The sequence below is a fragment of the Berghia stephanieae genome, chromosome 10 (assembly GCF_034508935.2).
Source record: "Berghia stephanieae isolate SIO BIC M18660-M18661 chromosome 10, UCSD_Bste_1.3, whole genome shotgun sequence".
NCBI lineage: Eukaryota > Metazoa > Mollusca > Gastropoda > Nudibranchia > Aeolidiidae > Berghia > Berghia stephanieae.
The window spans coordinates 14415006-14434179 of NC_088369.1; the positions used below are offsets into that span (position 1 = coordinate 14415006).

Below are 19174 nucleotides of genomic sequence, written 5' to 3' on the forward strand. Positions count from 1 at the left end.
AAAATATTCAGACAAAAAGATATACTAAATTTATCTTGGAAGTTTTGGGTTTTAGATTTTAGACCAACGGAAAAGTTTTTTTAAATCGATTGATATGAGCCAAGTCTGTCGTATCAAAAAAAAATCACATTAAAACAAAAAAAATTTTGGGGGGCGAAAACTCGCCCTTTAAATGATCCACATCTTGTAAAAATTTTAAACCCCGGGGATTTCCCAAAGATAATTCAGTATACTTTCTGTCTGAATATTTTATACACACCTCACATGCTTTTTCTTTTTACCTCTCTTTTCCCCCTTTCTCTCAAAACTCGTCCTTCCAAAAATATCGATCGATGTTGGAAGGACGAGTTTTCTGGCCAAAATTTTTAAAACGTGTTTTGTTTTTTTTTTGTTTGTTTTTTTTTCTACAGGAGCACGACGGAATTGAAGTAGAGGCGTGGCCTTCGTAAAGTTATGGCCTGACACCGACAAAAAATGACGTCAAAATGCCAGTCTTTGGCCAAAAAAGAAAAACAAATCGTGGTTTATTAAATTTAGTTCAACAATGGGACCACTTGTTTCCATGAGCTCTACTAACGACAACTACTAGGCGGTACAAAAACCAAATAATGACGTCAAAATGCCAGTCTTTTTGGATTTCAGTGTCGGGCTATAACATAACGATGGCTTACGGTAGAAGAAACCCTTACCTCTGCAGATAGGGTGTCGTCCTCTGACGTAGATATGACATCATCACAACCGACCCTGCCTTCTCTGACGTGTTGGTGGCGTGACTCCCACGGTGACGTCATCATCTCGTCATCGTTAGTAGATCGTCATGAATAAAACAGATTTGCATATTTTGAGCTCCCTCCAAGCTGGTCTGTATGTGGAAGAGAATGATGAGATCGAGAAGTAAAAAAAAAAAAAAAAAAAAGAAAACAGATGCTATGCATTTTAGTAAAATGGTCACCAGTTCTTCCCACCAGATCAATCGTACCTTCACACAAAACTACATGTCTAACCACTGAGCAAGTAAACCCCCCTCCCCCCACAAAAAACAACAACCAAACAAACAAACAAAAACCAACAAAAAAACAGTGTTTGTTTCTTTGTTTTAACTTTTAATCTATCATATATTATGAAATTTAAAGCTTTTTTTGGGGAGAAAAATAAAAATTAAAATGTGTATATTTTTCCTTATTTAGGCAATTATATTTATTGTTGCGAGTGCAGGAAACGATGAGGTCACGACATAATACGTGGGGTCAGGAAGGTCAAGGTCTTTATATCCCAATGTTGTTGTTTGTCTGGGCAAAGAGAATCAATATTCGAGGTGGAACAAAAAGTCTTTGATGATTTCAATTGTCTAAATGGCCCTGATGTCGACAGAGAAAAATTATGAAAGGCCAGAAAATTATCAAAAAGAAAAAAAAAGTAATCAAAACAATATAAACAAACTAAAATGAAGAACATAATATATTTATTTTAAAAATAGTATGTTTTGTATAATATGATGCTCCTACCAATTTTCTTTTCATTTTCACCACTACCCGAAGTATCTTATTTGCGGCTATAATAATATGGTCTTGTGGTATGACACCTGCTTTCGGATCGGAAGATCCTGGGTTCGAGCCTCGCTGACGCATATTCGAGTCCCTCTGGGAAAGACTCTTTACTCACTTCTCTCACCGTACTCAGGTGTAAATGAGTACTGGCCGTTTCCAACGTTGTCCCTATCCGAAAAAAAAACCCCCTATTATTATCGCCTAACAAACGACATGTCTTGTCTACATGTTAAGTGTTGCTGTTGGCCAGGGACCCTTGTAAAGAGATTTGAGCAATTTAGTGGATAGTGGAGAGAAAGATAAAGGGAGTAAATGTGACTCGTAAATAAGGGAACAAATAAGAGTTATAATTTTTTTTTTTAAATTGAGCTTTTTATAGCGCAATATCCCCTAAATGTGCCCAAAGCGCTTTACAAGGGTCCCTGGTCAACAGCAACATTGGTTGCTTTGTTGCATTGTTGGTTGTGCGCAGCACTCGTCCTCGCTGAAGCGAGGACGAGAGACGCATGCGCACAACCAACATGACGTTCTCTCTCTAATAACTTTTCCGTCAGTGACGTCACAGACTGTGGGTGACGTCAATCAAGGGACGCTACTCTTCCGCTAATCTCATTCCCTATTATCTTTTTAAAGAAATCATTTTGTCCAGATAACATTTTCGTCACAGATCGATAGATTGAAATGACCTTTAACCTATCGGGAAAAAAGTCTCAAAAATGTCACTTCAGAGAAGTTATGGAAAGTCTCAGGTTTAATCATTTCCAAAATTTGTGGAGTTTTTTATCTAACTGTTAATAATATAATATGAAGTAAGCGTTTTCAGAAACAAAAAAAAAAAAGCTTTTTGTGACTGTGTGCCTCGCAATATGTTCTCAGACGGAATGCTCCTTATTGATGTGTTTCCTGCTGGCGGCCATTTGCATTTTAATTACACCGGAAAATAGATCGGGGGTAAAAAAACTGGCAGAGAAAAGGACATGGGCAAACTGTAAAACATGGAATGTCAGAAAAGGGAAACGAAGTGCATTGATGGAACCGATACACCAAATAAACAACCACTTGAATCATCAAATAATAAATAAATAAATAAAATAAAGAAATAAAATGAAATTCCTTTATTCATGGCCACAGGGGAAATTTGTCTCTAGGGTCTATTCCAAGGGAAAGACTGTACTAACCCAGGCGTCAGCCGCAGTGCAGCGCCACAAATCGAGCTAGGGCGAGACGGCTTGCTCAAGGCCAAAAACGCAGCGGCGGGCGATCGAACCCGGTACCTTTCGGGTACGAAGCAAAGACCGTACCGTAGCCACGCTGCCCCTAAGTATGCGCATTCTTATAGCGCAAATCAAATTCTGCTAGAAGTGTGGACAGTAAAAAAGTAATAAACAAAAATGATATTATATTATAACAGCTTCAAAAAAAGACCAAAATACCAAACAACGGAACGTTTCGGGCCAAAACCCTTCTTAGCCAATAACAACAACAACAAAAAACAATAAAGACATAAATAAATACATTACTTAATTATCTCTCTCGTCTATCTGGAATTTAGTAATGTATTTATACCTTTTTTTGTTGGTTGAAGAAGGGTTTTAAACCCGAAACGTTCCGTGTTTGGTATTTTGTTCTTTTTTTTTAAGCTGTTATAATATTCATTTTTTTTTTTTATAGCGCATTGCCTTGAATTCACCATGCTAAATGCCCTGTCACAATGCTCCATGTATAGTTTCATTCCAGGACTGAAGCAGTGAAGAATACGAAAATGGGTAAGATGTAAAGCACGAAGTTTAGAAGGATAAAAAAAAAGAAAATTAATTACGCCTCCGCCATGGCATCGTTATATACTGTCCCCTAGGCATTCCATGAAGGAATTATAAAAAAATCAATCAAACAAGAATGTCTAATGTCAACAGGAATCTCCCATGTTGTCCAAAGTAAGCAAATTGGGCGTTAATAATCTTGAAAGTTAAACAAACAACAAAACAAACTTGTCTACAACACGGTAGTCAAATGTAATCAAAACCTAACAATCATAATAAAATTATCAGAAATCCAAATGAAAAAATATATAAACGTTTTAAATTAAAGCACAAAACACGTCTGGCCTGTTAAAGAGTCAAGCATGATTAGTCACGTGATTCAATTGTTCCCAATTCAGAATTGCTATACGAGATAGACTAAATGTTTCTATTGAGGGGAGTGAGGTTTGTTTTTTGTTTTTTTTTTTAACCCCCCGGAACCTGCAAAGATAACCAGCAATATTTGCGAGGAAATAAAGGCTATTACGAAGAGGCACCCATCTATGTTAATTGTTATACTACTGTATTGTGGAAGTTAACACAGATCTAGACGACCCTTAGACTTAGAGCCATCAACGATCAATATCTGTTCGGTAATCAAGTCTGTAGGTGCGCGCAAATAAATCTGGCAACAGGGCGGCCATATAGCGATTCCCAAAATCAAATAATGACCGATCATCATATAACCTTAATTTAAGAACTATTTGCAAGTTACTCCTTTATCAATATGTAAAAAATAGTGAATTAAGTCTGTGCTCGTTACAAAATTTAACATGGGCTGTACGGAACAATTTGACTCCCTAACCTCTTTTTGTTTTTAGATTCTGATCGCGTTAAATTCTAAATTCAAGTTATTTTTTTTCCACCTAGTTCGTTTCGACATAATACCAGTTTGAAGTGTTGGTATGCATCAATGCGCGTTGAAAAGGATTCACCATGCTCACTGAGCTTAACCATTCTATATGTATTTCAATTCCAGGACACATTGAACCAAATTCTTATTTCATTTCATGAAAATAACAATGAGGCCAGAATTTTTGCTATCTGAACACGCTCAACAGTGCTTGATTTGTTTAAAAAGTTATCGTGCCGCTTGATGCAGAGCCACTCTTTGTCGTTGTCTTCTTCTTCTCCTCCTTCTTCTTCTTCTTCTTCTTCTTCTTCTTCTTCTTCTTCTTCTTCTTCTTCTTCTTCTTCTTCTTCTTCTTCTTCTTCTTCTTCTTTTTCTTAATTCCTCCCCCTCCTCCCCCTCCTCATGTCTCAACTCCCAAGAGTCGAGAGGTGATTAAGGAAACGGCCCGTATACAATTGAATGGACACAAGTTTCCCCTCCAGGGCGTTACAAGAAGCAACAGGTCACATCTCAAACATCACTCCATCAAATCTAGTTAGAGACCTCGTAATAGGAGTGCCAGATACGTTTGGTGAAAACATGCCAGATAATTTTGTTCTATTTTCGTGTTTTTCTTTCTCCTTCTGTTCTTGTCTTTTGTATTGTTTTTTTTAAATTTTTTGTTTGTTTTTGTTTTGCTTTTGTTTCTTAAATTTTTTTGTTTTGTTTTGATTTGTCGTCTTTGATTTTAAATAAAAAATAAATTTTGTCCTTTTAAAAAAAGTCTATTTTTCATTTAGTCTTTTTTTATTTGTTTTTATTGGGTGGAAGGGGGGGGGGGGCGAGTACTTAATTTGTTGGGGATTTTTGCTATTATCTTTTTTTTTTTGGCATTGTTTCTTTACTTAAAAGGCAATTGTTTAGTTTTTACATTTTTTGTTTTTGTTTGTTTTTACTCTCGCTCCCCCTCCCCCCACCCGTTTTTTAAAAACAGTAAAATGACTTGTCTCATGTATCAAATTATCAATGTAAAAAACTGTATGTATGACAAGGATTTAATGACGATAACTAAACATTCGCGTGCCAATAAAAAATAACACATAATATTTGATAGGAGGGAAGTTAATTAATAGGGGGTGGGGGGGGGGGGGGGGGGAGGAGAGAGATTTGGCATTCGAAATGGCAAACTGGCACAACCCTAACCCCCCCCCCCCCCCCCCCCCCCCCCCCCCCCCACCACCGCGCCTCCAATCCCATTACCCCGTCTCAGGACAAAGTACAATGACTTTAGGTAAAATTCAATCACGACCACCAGCACCGCCGAGTAGACAGACAGTCGAGGGGTTGACTCAGGATTCCGTCCTTGCCAGAAATCAAAGTTAATTCTATCGATGATGATGAATGAACCCCATTTCCACCCAATCGCAAAATCCTTAACCCCCTCCTTACCACCCATAGGGAATGAGATTAGCGGAAGAGTAGCGTCCCTTGATTGGACGTCACCCATAGTCTGTGACGTCAACGGCGGAAAAGTTATTAGAGAGAGAACGTCATGTTGGTTGTGCGCATGCACGATTATGCAGTCAACATTTTTGTCAGTCTACTTTCTTTTGTACATCATAATATTTGAACAAAAATGTTTGCTATAGTTGGAAGTATATTAACACTGTGTTGAAGAGTTCGTTTAGCAAAAAAAAAATGTATAGCAAGAACCAACAGCTTTGTGTTTGAGTGAAATAAATATATTTTTGTATAGGTTAGGTTTTGAAGATTTGGGGAAAATTCGGAAAATGGCCGGTAAGGAGAGAGTTAACCAATACAACCATTTCTCCATCCTCTGTTTCGTTATTAGGAAGTTAACGATTACGTTTCCAACCTACTGTTGGTCTCTCGCGGCCGCGAGACTAACTCTCGAGTGTCCCTCGCATACGCCAATTTAACTCTAGAGTCTTTTTTTTGGTAGAGTCATTCTGGCGTGCTACACCGCTCCATGGGCCCAATGGCTCTGAATGACTACTTACAAAAACAACAAAACTTGTTTATTTGAAGGACGAGCGTTATGGGCAGAATATCGAATAGGGAATGAGATTAGCGGAAGAGTAGCGTCCCTTGATTGGACGTCACCCATAGTCTGTGACGTCACCGGCGGAAAAGTTATTGAGAGAGAACGTCATGTTGGTTGTGCATATGCGTCTCTCGTCCTCGCTTCCGGTGAAAGCGGCTTGAGACACTTCAAAACCAAATTGACGTTCTCTCTGTAAGGTGACGTCCAATCAAGGGACGCTACTCTTCCGCTAATATCATTCCCGATAAGTGTTTTTCTTTTTTTTTTTCTCTCTCCAGAGAATGGCGGATGAGTAAATCTGCAATGCGACTCGGGCTCCATCGAAACCTGAGTCGCATCCGTAAATAAGACTCGGGCTTCGATGAAGCTTCGATGGAGCCCAAGTCACGCGGGTGGTTGGATGGGAGCATCACCCTTGAATCATATACCTATGATGTTCGCATGGGTGTACGATCCGATAGTGATGTCGTTTCTTCTTCTCTTTACTAGCCTATCCTGCTTCTTTGGTTTGTGATTGTATTTTTGACAGGGGAATATTTTTTTTTCTGTAAATCTTCTGCCTGTTTGTTCTTGGTTATTTATAATTTAGCTTATGATATCTTTAGGTTTAGATTTTGATTTACATTTGTACTATTTTTGTTAGATTGCTTGTTTTTTTTTGTTTCAGCGGTCTCTCATATAACCTCAATTGTGTTGGAAGAGACCTAAAGCAACAAACAAAAAAAAAAAAAGAGCCCAAGTCGCATCGTTCTTTCTGCCCTCTTGGTGCGATAACGTTGAGATATGATGTTAAGTTCGAGTATAACCTACCCCCGAATGGAATGGTTGAAATCACAACCAACCGCTAAATAGATTGCCTTGCTTTATTCAAACATCCGTGCCAGAAATCAAAATGAAGATTGTGGGTGCAAGATAACTAACTGTGTGACTGTTTCTTCTCGTCAAACCACACTCTTCCTGGTCTTCCTTTCCCCCTCCTCCTCGCCCTCCTCCTCCTCCTTCTCCACCTCTTCCTCTTAATCCTCCTACCATCCATCACCTCCTCCCGCACCCCATCTCCTCCTTCTCCACGACTTTCTCCTCCTCCCCCATAATCTTCTTCTTCTTCTTCTTCTTCTTCTTCTTCTTCTTCTTCTTCTTCTTCTCCTCTTCCTCCTCCTCCTCCTCCTCCTCCTCCTCCTCCTCCTTCTTCTTCTTCTTCTCCTCTTCCTCCTCCTCCTCCTCCTCCTCCTCCTCCTCCTCCTCCTCCTCCTCCTCCTCCTTCTTCTTCTTCTTCTCCCCCTCCTCCTCTTCCTTCTCCTTCTCCTCCTCCTCCTCCTCCTTCTTCTTCTTCTTCTTCTTGTTCTTCTTCTTCTTCTTCTTCTTCTTCTTCTTCTTCATCTTCGTCCTCCTCATTCTCATCCTCCTCCTCCTCTTCTTCTTCTTCTTCTTCTTCTTCTTCTTCTTCTTCTTCTTCTTCTTCTTCTTCTCCGTCGGGAGAGTGTGACAAGCTAGGGGGTCCAACTTAATCTATCGATACAGCATGAATGGAGCTGACGTCACTCGGCTCTTAGATGTTGTATATGGACCGCCAGCGGGGTGATTAGTGGTTCTCACTAAAAGTCCGTCTAACAGACTATAAACGTTAAAGGTTTCCCATAGTTCTATGCGGCTGTGCGGTCTAGTGGTATGTGACGGATTGGAAGGTCTTGGGTTTGAGTCGCGCTCGGAGCGCTGCATATTTGAGTCCTTGGAAAAGTCTCTTAACTCACATTCACTCATCGTACTCAGGTAAGAAATGAGTACCTAGCCGTTAACAGCATTGTCTCTGTCCGGAAAAAAATTGTAGAATCTGCATAACAGGCATCGTGTAAGTGTTGCTGTTAGCCAGAGACCCCTTGTAAAGCGCTTTGTGCACATAATTTGGTGGATATTGTGGTATATATAAAAGCTCAAGACTTTTTAATGTATTGGTACGACTCATTTGGTCGACAGAATAGTTGAGTATTCCACCTAAACGTATTGTATCAATAAAGTGAAGTTAAAGTTTATTATTGAGCAAAATGAACTAAAAGCTGTTTCGTCACAGCACAGACAGTGGAGTGGTCTATTTCAGACGGTGGTGTCAATGGCGGTACTGGTCATCCCCAGATAACTGTGAAAACATTTCCGTCCTCAGACAGGAATTAATGATTACAATTGTCTTCGGCTTTATAAATAAAATGGCGGCTTTTTTTTTGGGGGGGGGGGGGAGAGATAGAAAGATAGGAGAGATAGATAAGGAGAGAGGGGAAGAGACGGGCATATCAGAAGAGAAACTGAGAGAAAGAGAAAGAAAGAAAGAAAGAAGGGGAGAGAGAGAGAGAGAGAGAGAGAGAGAGAGAGAGAGAGAGAGAGAGAGAGAGAGAGGGAGAGAGAGAGGGAGGCAGAGAGAGAGAGAGACTGAGAGAGAGAGAGAGGGGCAGGCAGATAGAGAGAGAGAGCGAGAGAGCGAGCGAGAGAGAGAGGGGGTGAGGTGAAGATAGAAAGACAAGGAGGGGGGGAGGGGGAGAGACATACATAAAGACAGAAAGAACGAAAGAAAGAAATTGAGAAAGAAAGAAAGAAAGAAAGAAAGAAAGAAAGAAAGAAAGAAAGAAAGAAAGAAAGAGAGAGATAGAAAGAGAGAGAGAGAGTGAGTGTGTGTGTGTGTGTGTGTGTGTGTGTGTGTGTGTGAGAGAGAGAGAGAGAGAGAGAGAGAGAGAGAGAGAGAGAGAGAGCAGAGAAAACTTGTCCTTCAAATATCGATCGATTTAAATGACTCTCCTCTTGGCAAACACTCTCGAAGACGAGGACTTTCGTACAAAGACGTGTTTTTCCAGGGGACGACGGTCAACTGATTCAAGTCCAAACTACTAGTAGTAGTAGTATCGTTCGGCTACTTACTTACTTACTTACTTAATCCTCTTCGGGCCTTGAGGCATCCACCCATTTTTTGCGATCGGCTGCTTTTGCGTTGGCTGTATTCCAGGACAGGCCTGATTCCTTTAATTCTTTCTCCATGGTCCTTCGCCAGGTTTCTTTGGGTCTTCCCCGCTTTCTCTTGCCATCTGCTGACCCAGCCAACGTTATCTTCTTCTTTTTATTTGGCTTTCAATGCTAGTGCAGTCAGCTTTCTTTAACAGATCCACTGTTTTTATGTTCAAGATATCAATCCAGGTTCGGAAGTCATCACATTTGTTGATGGTTTCAAACCCCCTTCCAGTTTTGTCTCTGGGCAATCTAGTACGAGGTGGTTTGCATCTTGTGGTGCTTGGTTGCACTTTGGGCATGTTGTTGATTCTTGGAGCCCCCATTTGTGCATGTTGGCAGCTGTTCTTGTATGTTTTGACCGTAGTCTATTTGCAGCTACCCAGTATTTTCTTGGTTGATCCTGTAGACCTGGGAGACTTTTATGAACTACAATAAGTTGCTCTCCTGTTGCCTTTTCCTGACCCACACTTCTAATCATGAAAGGTACAAGGAAGTCCAAACTTATTGAAAAGGAAAGTTGATCCCAGACTACATAATTTTAAGGATTTCGAAAGGTATTTATACGTTATTTATTATTCCTTCTAATAGTGAATTGTTGCTCTATATAAAGTTAGTTATGGCGACGAAATGAACATCCCAAAGTCATGAAAATTTATTGAAAAGGAACGTTGATGCCAGACTATCTGCATAATTTTTCGGATTTCGAAGCGCCATTTATTATTCCTCAAGGGGCAGCGTGGTTTAGTGGTACGGTCTTCGCTTCGTACCTGAAAGGTACCGAGTTCGATTACCCACTGCGCTGTGTGGCCTGCAGCAAGTCACCTCGCCCTAGCTCAATTTGCGGCGCTGCACTGCGGCTGACGCCTGGGTTATTCCAGTCTTCCCTTGGAATAGACCCTAGAGACAAATTTCCCCTATGGGATGAATAAAGGGAATTTTATTTATTTATTTTATTATTTTTTTGTAAAAATTGTTGCTCTATAAAGCTAGTTATAGCGACTAGATATTATATGAACATCCCAAAGTCATGAAAATTTATTGAAAAGGGAAGTTGATGCCAGACTACATAACGTTTATGATTTCCAAGCGCTATTTATTATTCCTTGTAAAAGTAAATTGTTCCTCTATAAAGCTAGTTACAACGACAACAATTTTCATCTCATAAGAACTACGAATTTTTAAATGTTTAACTCACTCAACCCTAACACCGACTATATCCGTAGTATACCCGGGGTTACTTTTACCCAATGCTTATTTATCACATTTTTCTGAGACAAATTATAGGCGTAGTATCGAAGAATCTTCTTAACTTTTATAAATAAATAATAACGTAAAGTTGAATGTAAGCTTCAATTTAATTACAAAAACAGATCAAATGAACGTTTCGGGTTTCCCCTTTATCAACAAAACGTTCATTTGATCTGTTACTTTTATAAATAAATAATAACGTAAAGTTGAATGTAAGCTTCAATTTAATTACAAAAACAGATCAAATGAACGTTTCGGGTTTCCCCTTTATCAACAAAACGTTCATTTGATCTGTTTTTGTAATTAAATTGAAGCTTACGTTCAACTTCACGTTATTATTTATCTCTTCGAGCTTCGAGCAGTAACATTTACACTTAACTTTTCTATGGTAATGGTAGTTGAATAACACTATCTATGCACATACTCATTTTTAATGCATTTTTCCAGTTTTGAAAAGGATCAAAAACCTCTAGGATTGAGTGAGTTAAGTAGGCTGGTCTACTCACCCAACCCAAACACCGACTATATCAAGAGTTTACCCGGGTTATTTTTACCCCATGCCTATTATTTCTGAGACAAATTATAGGCGTAGTATCAAAGCTAATGTTTTAGTTTTTTGCATGTTAATGATAGTTGAATAAAACTATTACATACATGCTCATTTTAAATACATTTTTCCCAGTTTTGAAAGGTAGCAAAAATCTCTAGGATTGAGTGAGTTAACAAAACGGTTGGGCTGGATAATGGATGGCATAACCCGAGATGACACGAACCGAGTGGTTTCCATCCAAACAGGGAGAGAAAAAAAAAAAAAACCACAACATAAAACAAACGATAACAATATAATTGATAATATCGTTAAATCGGATTTCTTAAAGGATGTTGTTGTGATCAAGGCATGAATGGATGATGGGCGATTATATCGAACATGGTGATGGTATCGATTTGTAAATAAATACATATATATCGATCTGACTTTAAGGAATGGTTGAGGAAGACGAGGTGTAAGAAGAGAAGGAGGGGGAAGGACAAGGAGAAAAGGGAGACGGGAGGATGAAGAGGAGGAAGAGGAGGAGGAGGAGGGAGATGAGAATTAGGAGGAGGAGGAGGAGGTGCTTATAAGAGTGAGAAAATAAAAAGCAAGAGAAGGACGAGGCCGATGAAGAGCAAAAAAAAAAAAGAAATAGAAAAAGAAAAAAAAAAAAAAAGGGGGGGGGGGGGGCGTGGGAGTAGCATCTTACCTGGAGTCTGGGATTAGACAACATGGACCCTGTCAAACTGTCATCGTTGTTACCATCGTCATCGTCGTTATCGTCGTCATCGTGTTGATCTTTGTCATCATCGGTCATGGCCAATCGTCGACGAATCTCCTCTCTCTCATTTTTACAAGCCTGGAGGATGGAAAGGCGGGAATCAACAAATATAAATGTATATACACACATACTACAAATGGAGATTTGATCGTGTGACCCCCCCCCCCCCCCCCCGCAAAAAATACAAAAAAAAAACAAAAAACAAAAAAAAACAACCCCCCCTAAACTAAAAAAACAAAAACAAAAACAAATAAAAAACAAATAAAAAACAAAGAATGCTAATAGGACATAATTTGTGACTCAAACCAGTCTTATGACGGAGTGAAATAACTGCTGACAGATGCATATATTGAGTGAATGCATTTGCTACATCATTAAATTTCAATGAAATTATACTCTTTAAAAAAAAACAAAAAAATTAAAAAAAAACTGTATCATTCAAACGTTTTTGTACATGTATTTTCTTCAAAGGTGACAAAATTTGGGATCAATTGATTGAGAGCTGGGGTTAAATAAAATATTTCTTAAACTAGGGCCTACACTCTTGTGTTTTGGAATTTGAACTTTGTTCCCAGCGCGCACTCGCGAGCTCCTGCAGCGGTTGGGAAAGAGTCCGGACCGGAATTCCAAAAAGCAAGAGTTTCAGAATCGTAAAGATAGTTCGAAGATTACGTCAATCAGGTCTTTGTTATTGTTTTTTGCCATCCGCGTTTATGAGTAATGCTCACTGAACTGTATTAACCTGACTATAAACGTTCATGGATACACACAGTTTTGTGTGTTGGTCTGTTATACTTCCGGATGGCAATGCTATGAGCTTCTTAGCCAAGCCCATGCTATCTATATACTATATCCAAGGACAATAACACTACTGTAGAGTCATCCTTGACTATATCATTATTCCTGAAAGCTACGAGTTTTTCCTAATTCCAAGTTGGCACGTCTGCGATTGTCTCAGATCTGACAAGTGGCCGCCGTTTCATCCCATAAACAATAGTTGTGTTTTCTACACCACACAATACGATGACGTCATCACAAGATATTGGATTTCTCCTTACAAGGCCTGACAAATTCCCCTCGGGTTGTTTTTCTCGGGGAGTAACGACAACATTTTGAAATGTTTTCGTTTTAACCTTTTAAACACGACATTCGGTTAAACTTTAACTAACCTAGCTATCCGCTTTGTCATCCGGTGCTATGACACTACTCAGCTTTTGACTTGTTCTAGTCCCTCTTTGGGCAACTGAAATTATTGCTTGTTACTCTTTAGATAGTACACCACGTATATCTTAAAGAACTTTCCGTTCTCCGTTGTGAGACTATGTGGTCTAGTGGTATGACACTTGTCTTCGGATCGGAAGGTCCAGGATTCGATTCCCGTTCCCAGCATAGTTGAGTCCGTATAAAAGGCTCATTACTTATATTCTCTCACCGTACTCAGGTGTAAAATGAGTACCTAGCCGCATACAGCTTTGCCCTGTCGCAAATAAAGAAAAAATTGTAATCTCGCCTAACAGGCATCATGTCTAGTCCCACATGTTCAGTGTTGCTGTTGGCTGGGGACTTTTTGTAAAGCGCTTTGAGCACGGTTAGTGGCTATTGCCCTATATAAATGTTCCAAGACTACACGCGTAATCAAAAATTCACTTTAATTTCAATTGCGAAGCGGGAGGTCTGAGATTAAGTATTACGAGTCCATGCAGTTATTACGGGAATGCGTTCGTCACTGATTATGTCCCTTAGTTGAGTCCAATACCGTGAATACTATTATAAGGACGACTTAGGCGTAAATAAACATAATTTCTTCATATTTGATGGTTTCTACGAGTGTACAAAAATCACAAATCACACCAACGCCTACGAACTTAGATGACCGTCCTGTGTGTTTCTGTTCTTATAATTATAAAACTCTTCAACAGTCGTAACGTCACTTCCTTCCTAATGACGCATGGTAACTTAGCAACACTGGCTCTAAACTATCGGCACAATGGCGGACGCCCGTATGAAATATTTCTTCGGCGAGAATAAAAGCGTATCCAGAGGGAAAAAAACATAAATTTGATCATGTTTTGACTTTTACACATTCTGATCACAAGGCATATGAAAAGTTCTAGCCAGCATGAAGAATATAAAGTAATGATTTTCTTTGTTTAGAACTAAGATGGCCGCCGTTGCCATCAGACTACTGAATCCAATTGTGTCACCAATCACGCGACTGAATCAAGAAGCAAATGCTTTCACTCAATAAGCAGATAATAAATAAATAGAGGGTGATTCAATAAAATTATGAACACTTTGTGTCTATTCTAACGCACTCAATTATAGTGTGCAATTTTTGGGGTTTGACTTGCAGTTTATTTCGTCCCCATAAAGGAAATTTGTGTACAGACATGTGTGCATGTGTGCGTGTGTGTGAGTATGCGTGTGTGTGTGTCTGTCAGTGTGTGTAAATATATATAATATATATATATATATATATATATATATATATATATATATAAAACACATGGGAACAAAAATAAGCCTTCAAAAGACGAAACATAACAATATAAGTTGACATAGACGAAGGTAGAATAAGATAAATTATAAAAAATATACAAATGAAGAAATGAATGATTAAATGAATGAGTGAACAAATTAAATAAATAAACAAATAAATATATAAACAAATAAATAAATGAATGAATAAATAAATATATAAATAAACGAATGAATAAATAAATAAATATTGTAAAAATAAAAAAGAACTACATGAGTGGTATACAATGTAAAATTAAAATTAAGATAAAGCAAGCTATATTGGCGATAATAAGTATATATATATATGTGTGTGTATGTGTGTGTGTGTAAAATATTGACTCTTTATTGAATCACCCTGTATTTGGAGAGACAATTTAATTTGAAATAAATTCAATCTTGTGGCCAAAGGGTTAATTTTTCTAGGTCGTTTCTAGTGGATGTAATTCCGATACAAGTGGCGTGGTTTATTGGTCATGGGAGGGGAACAAAGGAAGGGGAGGGAATAGGGGCGTTAAATACACCCCACAAAAAGAAAAGAATCCCCCGCTGAGTGAAAATAGGAAGGCGGGGGGGGGGGGGGGGGGGGGAGATAAAGAGGGAGAGTATGAGAAAGAAAAGAGGATTATTTGAATGAGGATGTCGGGAAGAGGGAAATAAACATAAGGAGGAGGAAAGGGGGAATCTAAAAGATTGTTGTTTGTATTGATTCTTTTGCTCCTGGAGACTGAGATGCTATCGGTAGCTGTGTATTGTTATAGGTTTGTCTTTGTTGTATATTGGTGGTGTCAATGAATAGATGGGTGTATGGATGGATGGATAATGGATGTGTAGATGGATAGATGAATGGGTAGGTGGATGAATGGATGAGTGGGTGTATGAATGGATAGATGGATGGATGGGTGGGTGGATGGATGGATGGGTGGGTGGATGGATGGATGGATGGGTGGACGGATGGATGGATGGATAGATGGATGGATGGATGGATGGATGGATGGATGGATGGGTGGGTGGACGGATGGATGGATGGATGAATGAATGATTGAATGGATGAATGGATAGAGTGATAGATGGATAAATGAATGGACGGATTGATGGATGGATGAATGAATGGATGGATTGATGGATAGATAGATGGACGGATGGATGGATGGATGGATGGATGAATGAATGATTGAATGGATGAATGGATAGAGTGATAGATGGATAAATGAATGGGCGTATTGATGAATGGATAAATGGATGGATGAATTCATTATTGGATGGATGGATGGATGATGAAAGTATAGATGGGTCCATGGGTGAATGGATAGATGAATCAATAAATTCAGCAATCACCAACCAATCAAATCAATTAATTAATCAATTCGTTCGAATCCTTTTTATAGTGACTATTATACTGGTAAAAACAATAATTGGACTATGAATAGTATAAAAATAAAATTAATAAAACAGCAGTATAAATTGATTAAAAATACTATTACGGGACATTTTTGGATCAAAATCGCTCTTCAGCCAACAAAAACTATTACTGGTCGTTTATCCCTATTAGACGTCCAGAGACATTCTCTCGCTCTCTCTCTCTCTCTCTCTCTCTCTCTTTCTCTCTCTCTCTCACTCTCTCTCTCTCGCTCTCTTTCTCTCTCTCTCGCTCTATCTCACTCGCTCTCTCTCTCTCTCTCTCTCGCGCGCGCTCTCTCTCTCTCTCGCTCTCTCTCTCTCTCGCTCGCTCTCTCTCTCTCTCTCTCTCTCTCTCTCTCTCTCTCTCGTCTATTTGCATTTGACCCCAATTCTTACCATCCTACTTGTATTAGTGATGGGTCCCATAGCTCAGTTGGTAGAGCACTCGCTGCACATGAAAAAGGAGCGAAATCGATCCCGGATGAAATCGAGTTTTTTTTATTCTGACCCCTTCGTCCATCCATCAGTGAGTGGGGAGCAGGTGGGTTTGATGGAACGTAATTTGCTATAAACTAGCGGCCTATCTAAATGGTAGCAAGTAATTGGTAATGTCCATTTTACCCTAAAGAAAAAAAGTAGTCGCTCGGACCCATTAGGCCCTATGGATCAGGGACCCCCCCCCCCCCTCACCCCCCTCCAAAAAAAACACACACAAAAAAAACACACAAACAAAACACACAAAAACACACAAAAAAAACAAACAAAAGAAAAACAAAAACAAAAACAAAAGGCAACAAAACACCGAAAAAAAACCACCTCCCCCCCCCCCCCCCCCCCCCGATTTCATCATTAATCTTGAAATTCAATTTTTAAACATCAAAACAGGAAAACTTTCTAATTCTCATAATATTGACAAGAAACGGGATTTATAAAATCTAGTTCATTCCGGCATAATAGCCAATTAATGCGGCGAGCAACATTTCAACTGAATCCAGTTGTTTTTAGACCGCTAGTTGAGATATTAGTCCTCAGTAAAGTCCCTCTAACAGTCTATAAACGTTACGTTTTGAGCGGCCAGAATAAGTAAATGAATATTTTATTTAAGCGAGCACCATCAATAAATAGAAGGAACGAAATTGACGTCACTCATCTTTTTGTTATTGTTTTTAGATATTTTTATGAGTATCAATAAAATAGTAAGCGTTTAAGATTACATATAGATAGTATGCGCTTGGCTAAGAAGTTCATAACATTGCCATCCGCAAGTATAACGAACCAACACACAAACTATGTGTAATCGTGAACGTTTATAGTCTGGATAATACCGTTTAGTGATTATTACTCATAAACGCGGATGGCAAAAAACAATAACAAAGACCCTAGTGACGTCAACTTCGAACTCTCTATAGTTTTGTGTGTTGGTACGTTATATAGGGCTTGCGAATGTCGTGAGTTATTATTTAAACAAATAAATAAACGCATAGTTTAAATAGGGTTAGGTTAACATCGCACCCGGCAGGGTGTGTCAATGAAGCCAATCGGCAACATTCCACACACATCAACAGGCTGCCGTCACTTCCTGTCGATTGCCCCTACCCGCCACCGATATCACGTCAAGGGGAGACAACTCAGATAAAACATTCACAACAGACAGACCTTATCGAGTGCTTGCCCTTGAATAACGAGGCCAATCATGGCCAAACATGAGTCAACAGGAGGGCGATAATAAGTGTACGTCCCCTCCTTCTCCTCTTCCTCTTCTTCTGCCACCTTCTCCTCTTAATCCTACTCCACTTCCGTCTTCGTCTTCTTCTTCATCACACCACCACCACCACCAACAACAACAACACATCATCATATCATCATCATCAACATTATCGTCTGTCGTCATCGTCGTCGTCATCATCATCATCATCATCATTTACACTATAACGAGAAAGAGGAATGAGGCACAAACCCGCGAATGTTACGTTATATAAATTCGTGTCAAGGATGGGTGGGTTAGCAACTCGGTTAAGATTTCTTCAACAACAACATAAAAAAAAGAAGATAAATATAGATAGTTCGAAGATGACGTCACTCAGGCCTTTGTTGTTGTTTTTGCCATCCGCGTTTGTGAGTTGTTCTCACTAAACTGTATTAACCAGACTATAAAAGTTCATGGTTACACAGAGTTTGTGTGTTGGTCCGTTATACTTCCGGATGGCAATGTTGTGAACTCCTTGGCCAAGCGCATTCTATCCATACATAAACCCTCCCCCTCCCCCTCCCAATTCCCCCCCCCCCCCCCCCCCAAAAAAAAAAATAAATAAAGATGCATATGAATGTATTGGTGTATATCACAATCGATTCATATTTTATAACTTTACCAACAATTATTATACCATGTTGTTTTAAACACTAATCTCTTGCACAATATTTTTTCATATCACATAATACAAATAACAACAAGAGATGTAGTGAGTAGGAAAGTGCCAGAAGACAATGGAGAATAAAAAAAATCGTGGCGGTGATGGGGGTTTGAACTCGCGACCTTACTGGTGCGACAACTCCGCATGGTCGGTGAGAGCGTGACTCTACCGTATGAGCTATCATCTCTCTCTCTCTCTCTCTCTCTCTCTCTCTCTCTCTCTCTCTCTTTCTCTCTCTCTCCCCCTCCCCTTTCCTTGGAGGCTGGGGTGACTATAAACGTGCGTGATAATAGTGTAATCTACCACACAACGAATTGAATTCATGGTTCGTTTAACACTGTCCGTGTTTGTCACTCAGTTGGTAATAACAACGTTAGCGAGATACTAAGCGAGGTTTCATAATATATTATAATATAGATAGTATGCGCTTGGCTAAGACGCTCATAACAATGCCATCCGGAAGTATAACGGACCAACACACACAACTGTGTGTATCCATGAACGTTTATAGTCGGGTTAATACAGTTCAGTAAGCATTACTCATAAACGCGGATGGCAAAAAACAATAACAAAGACCTGAGTGACATCTTCGAACTATCTATACGCACATGATAGGGAACTGTCAGATGAATTACGATTTTTTTTTTAAACTAAAGAGGTAACACATAATATGTGACCCATCGTCTCAAAACGGTATTATGTCGAACTAACCATATGCCTAGAAGCCGAATTAAATGTTAAACTGATCAAAAATATAAATTGTTGGCATTCGCACCATAAAACATGGTATCCATTCTCCTCAATAAAACACAAACTCAACACAAGTCTGATATTTCTGGCTATAAATTCAATTTTCAACATCTTAACCAACCCGACTTAATACCGTTTAGAGGCGAAGGGTCACATAAGCGAAAAGTTTGTATAGTGCCAGACAAAGCAAGAAAGAAATAAAACAAGAAAAGAAAAAATCCTCAAAAAATCGGCCTGCTTCGACTAACTAACAAATAAAATAAATAAAATAATAAATTCTCTATATTCGTCCTTAAGGGG

General features: G+C 39.1%; 1 protein-coding gene across 4 annotated transcripts in view; it reads right to left on the reverse strand.

Moving 5' to 3' along the window:
* Positions 1–19174, reverse strand: part of LOC144980698 (uncharacterized) — a 120059-nt gene that overhangs the window by 42678 nt on the left and 58207 nt on the right. For all 4 annotated transcript variants that reach the window (XR_013646931.1, XR_013646932.1, XM_078928391.1 and 1 more), the window contains one exon: positions 11724–11873. Coding sequence is in view for 2 of the 4 variants with exons in the window: in XM_078928391.1 (XP_078784517.1) it covers positions 11724–11873 (150 nt within the window). In the remaining 2 variants the exon portion in view is untranslated. The remainder of the gene's footprint in view (positions 1–11723; positions 11874–19174) is intronic.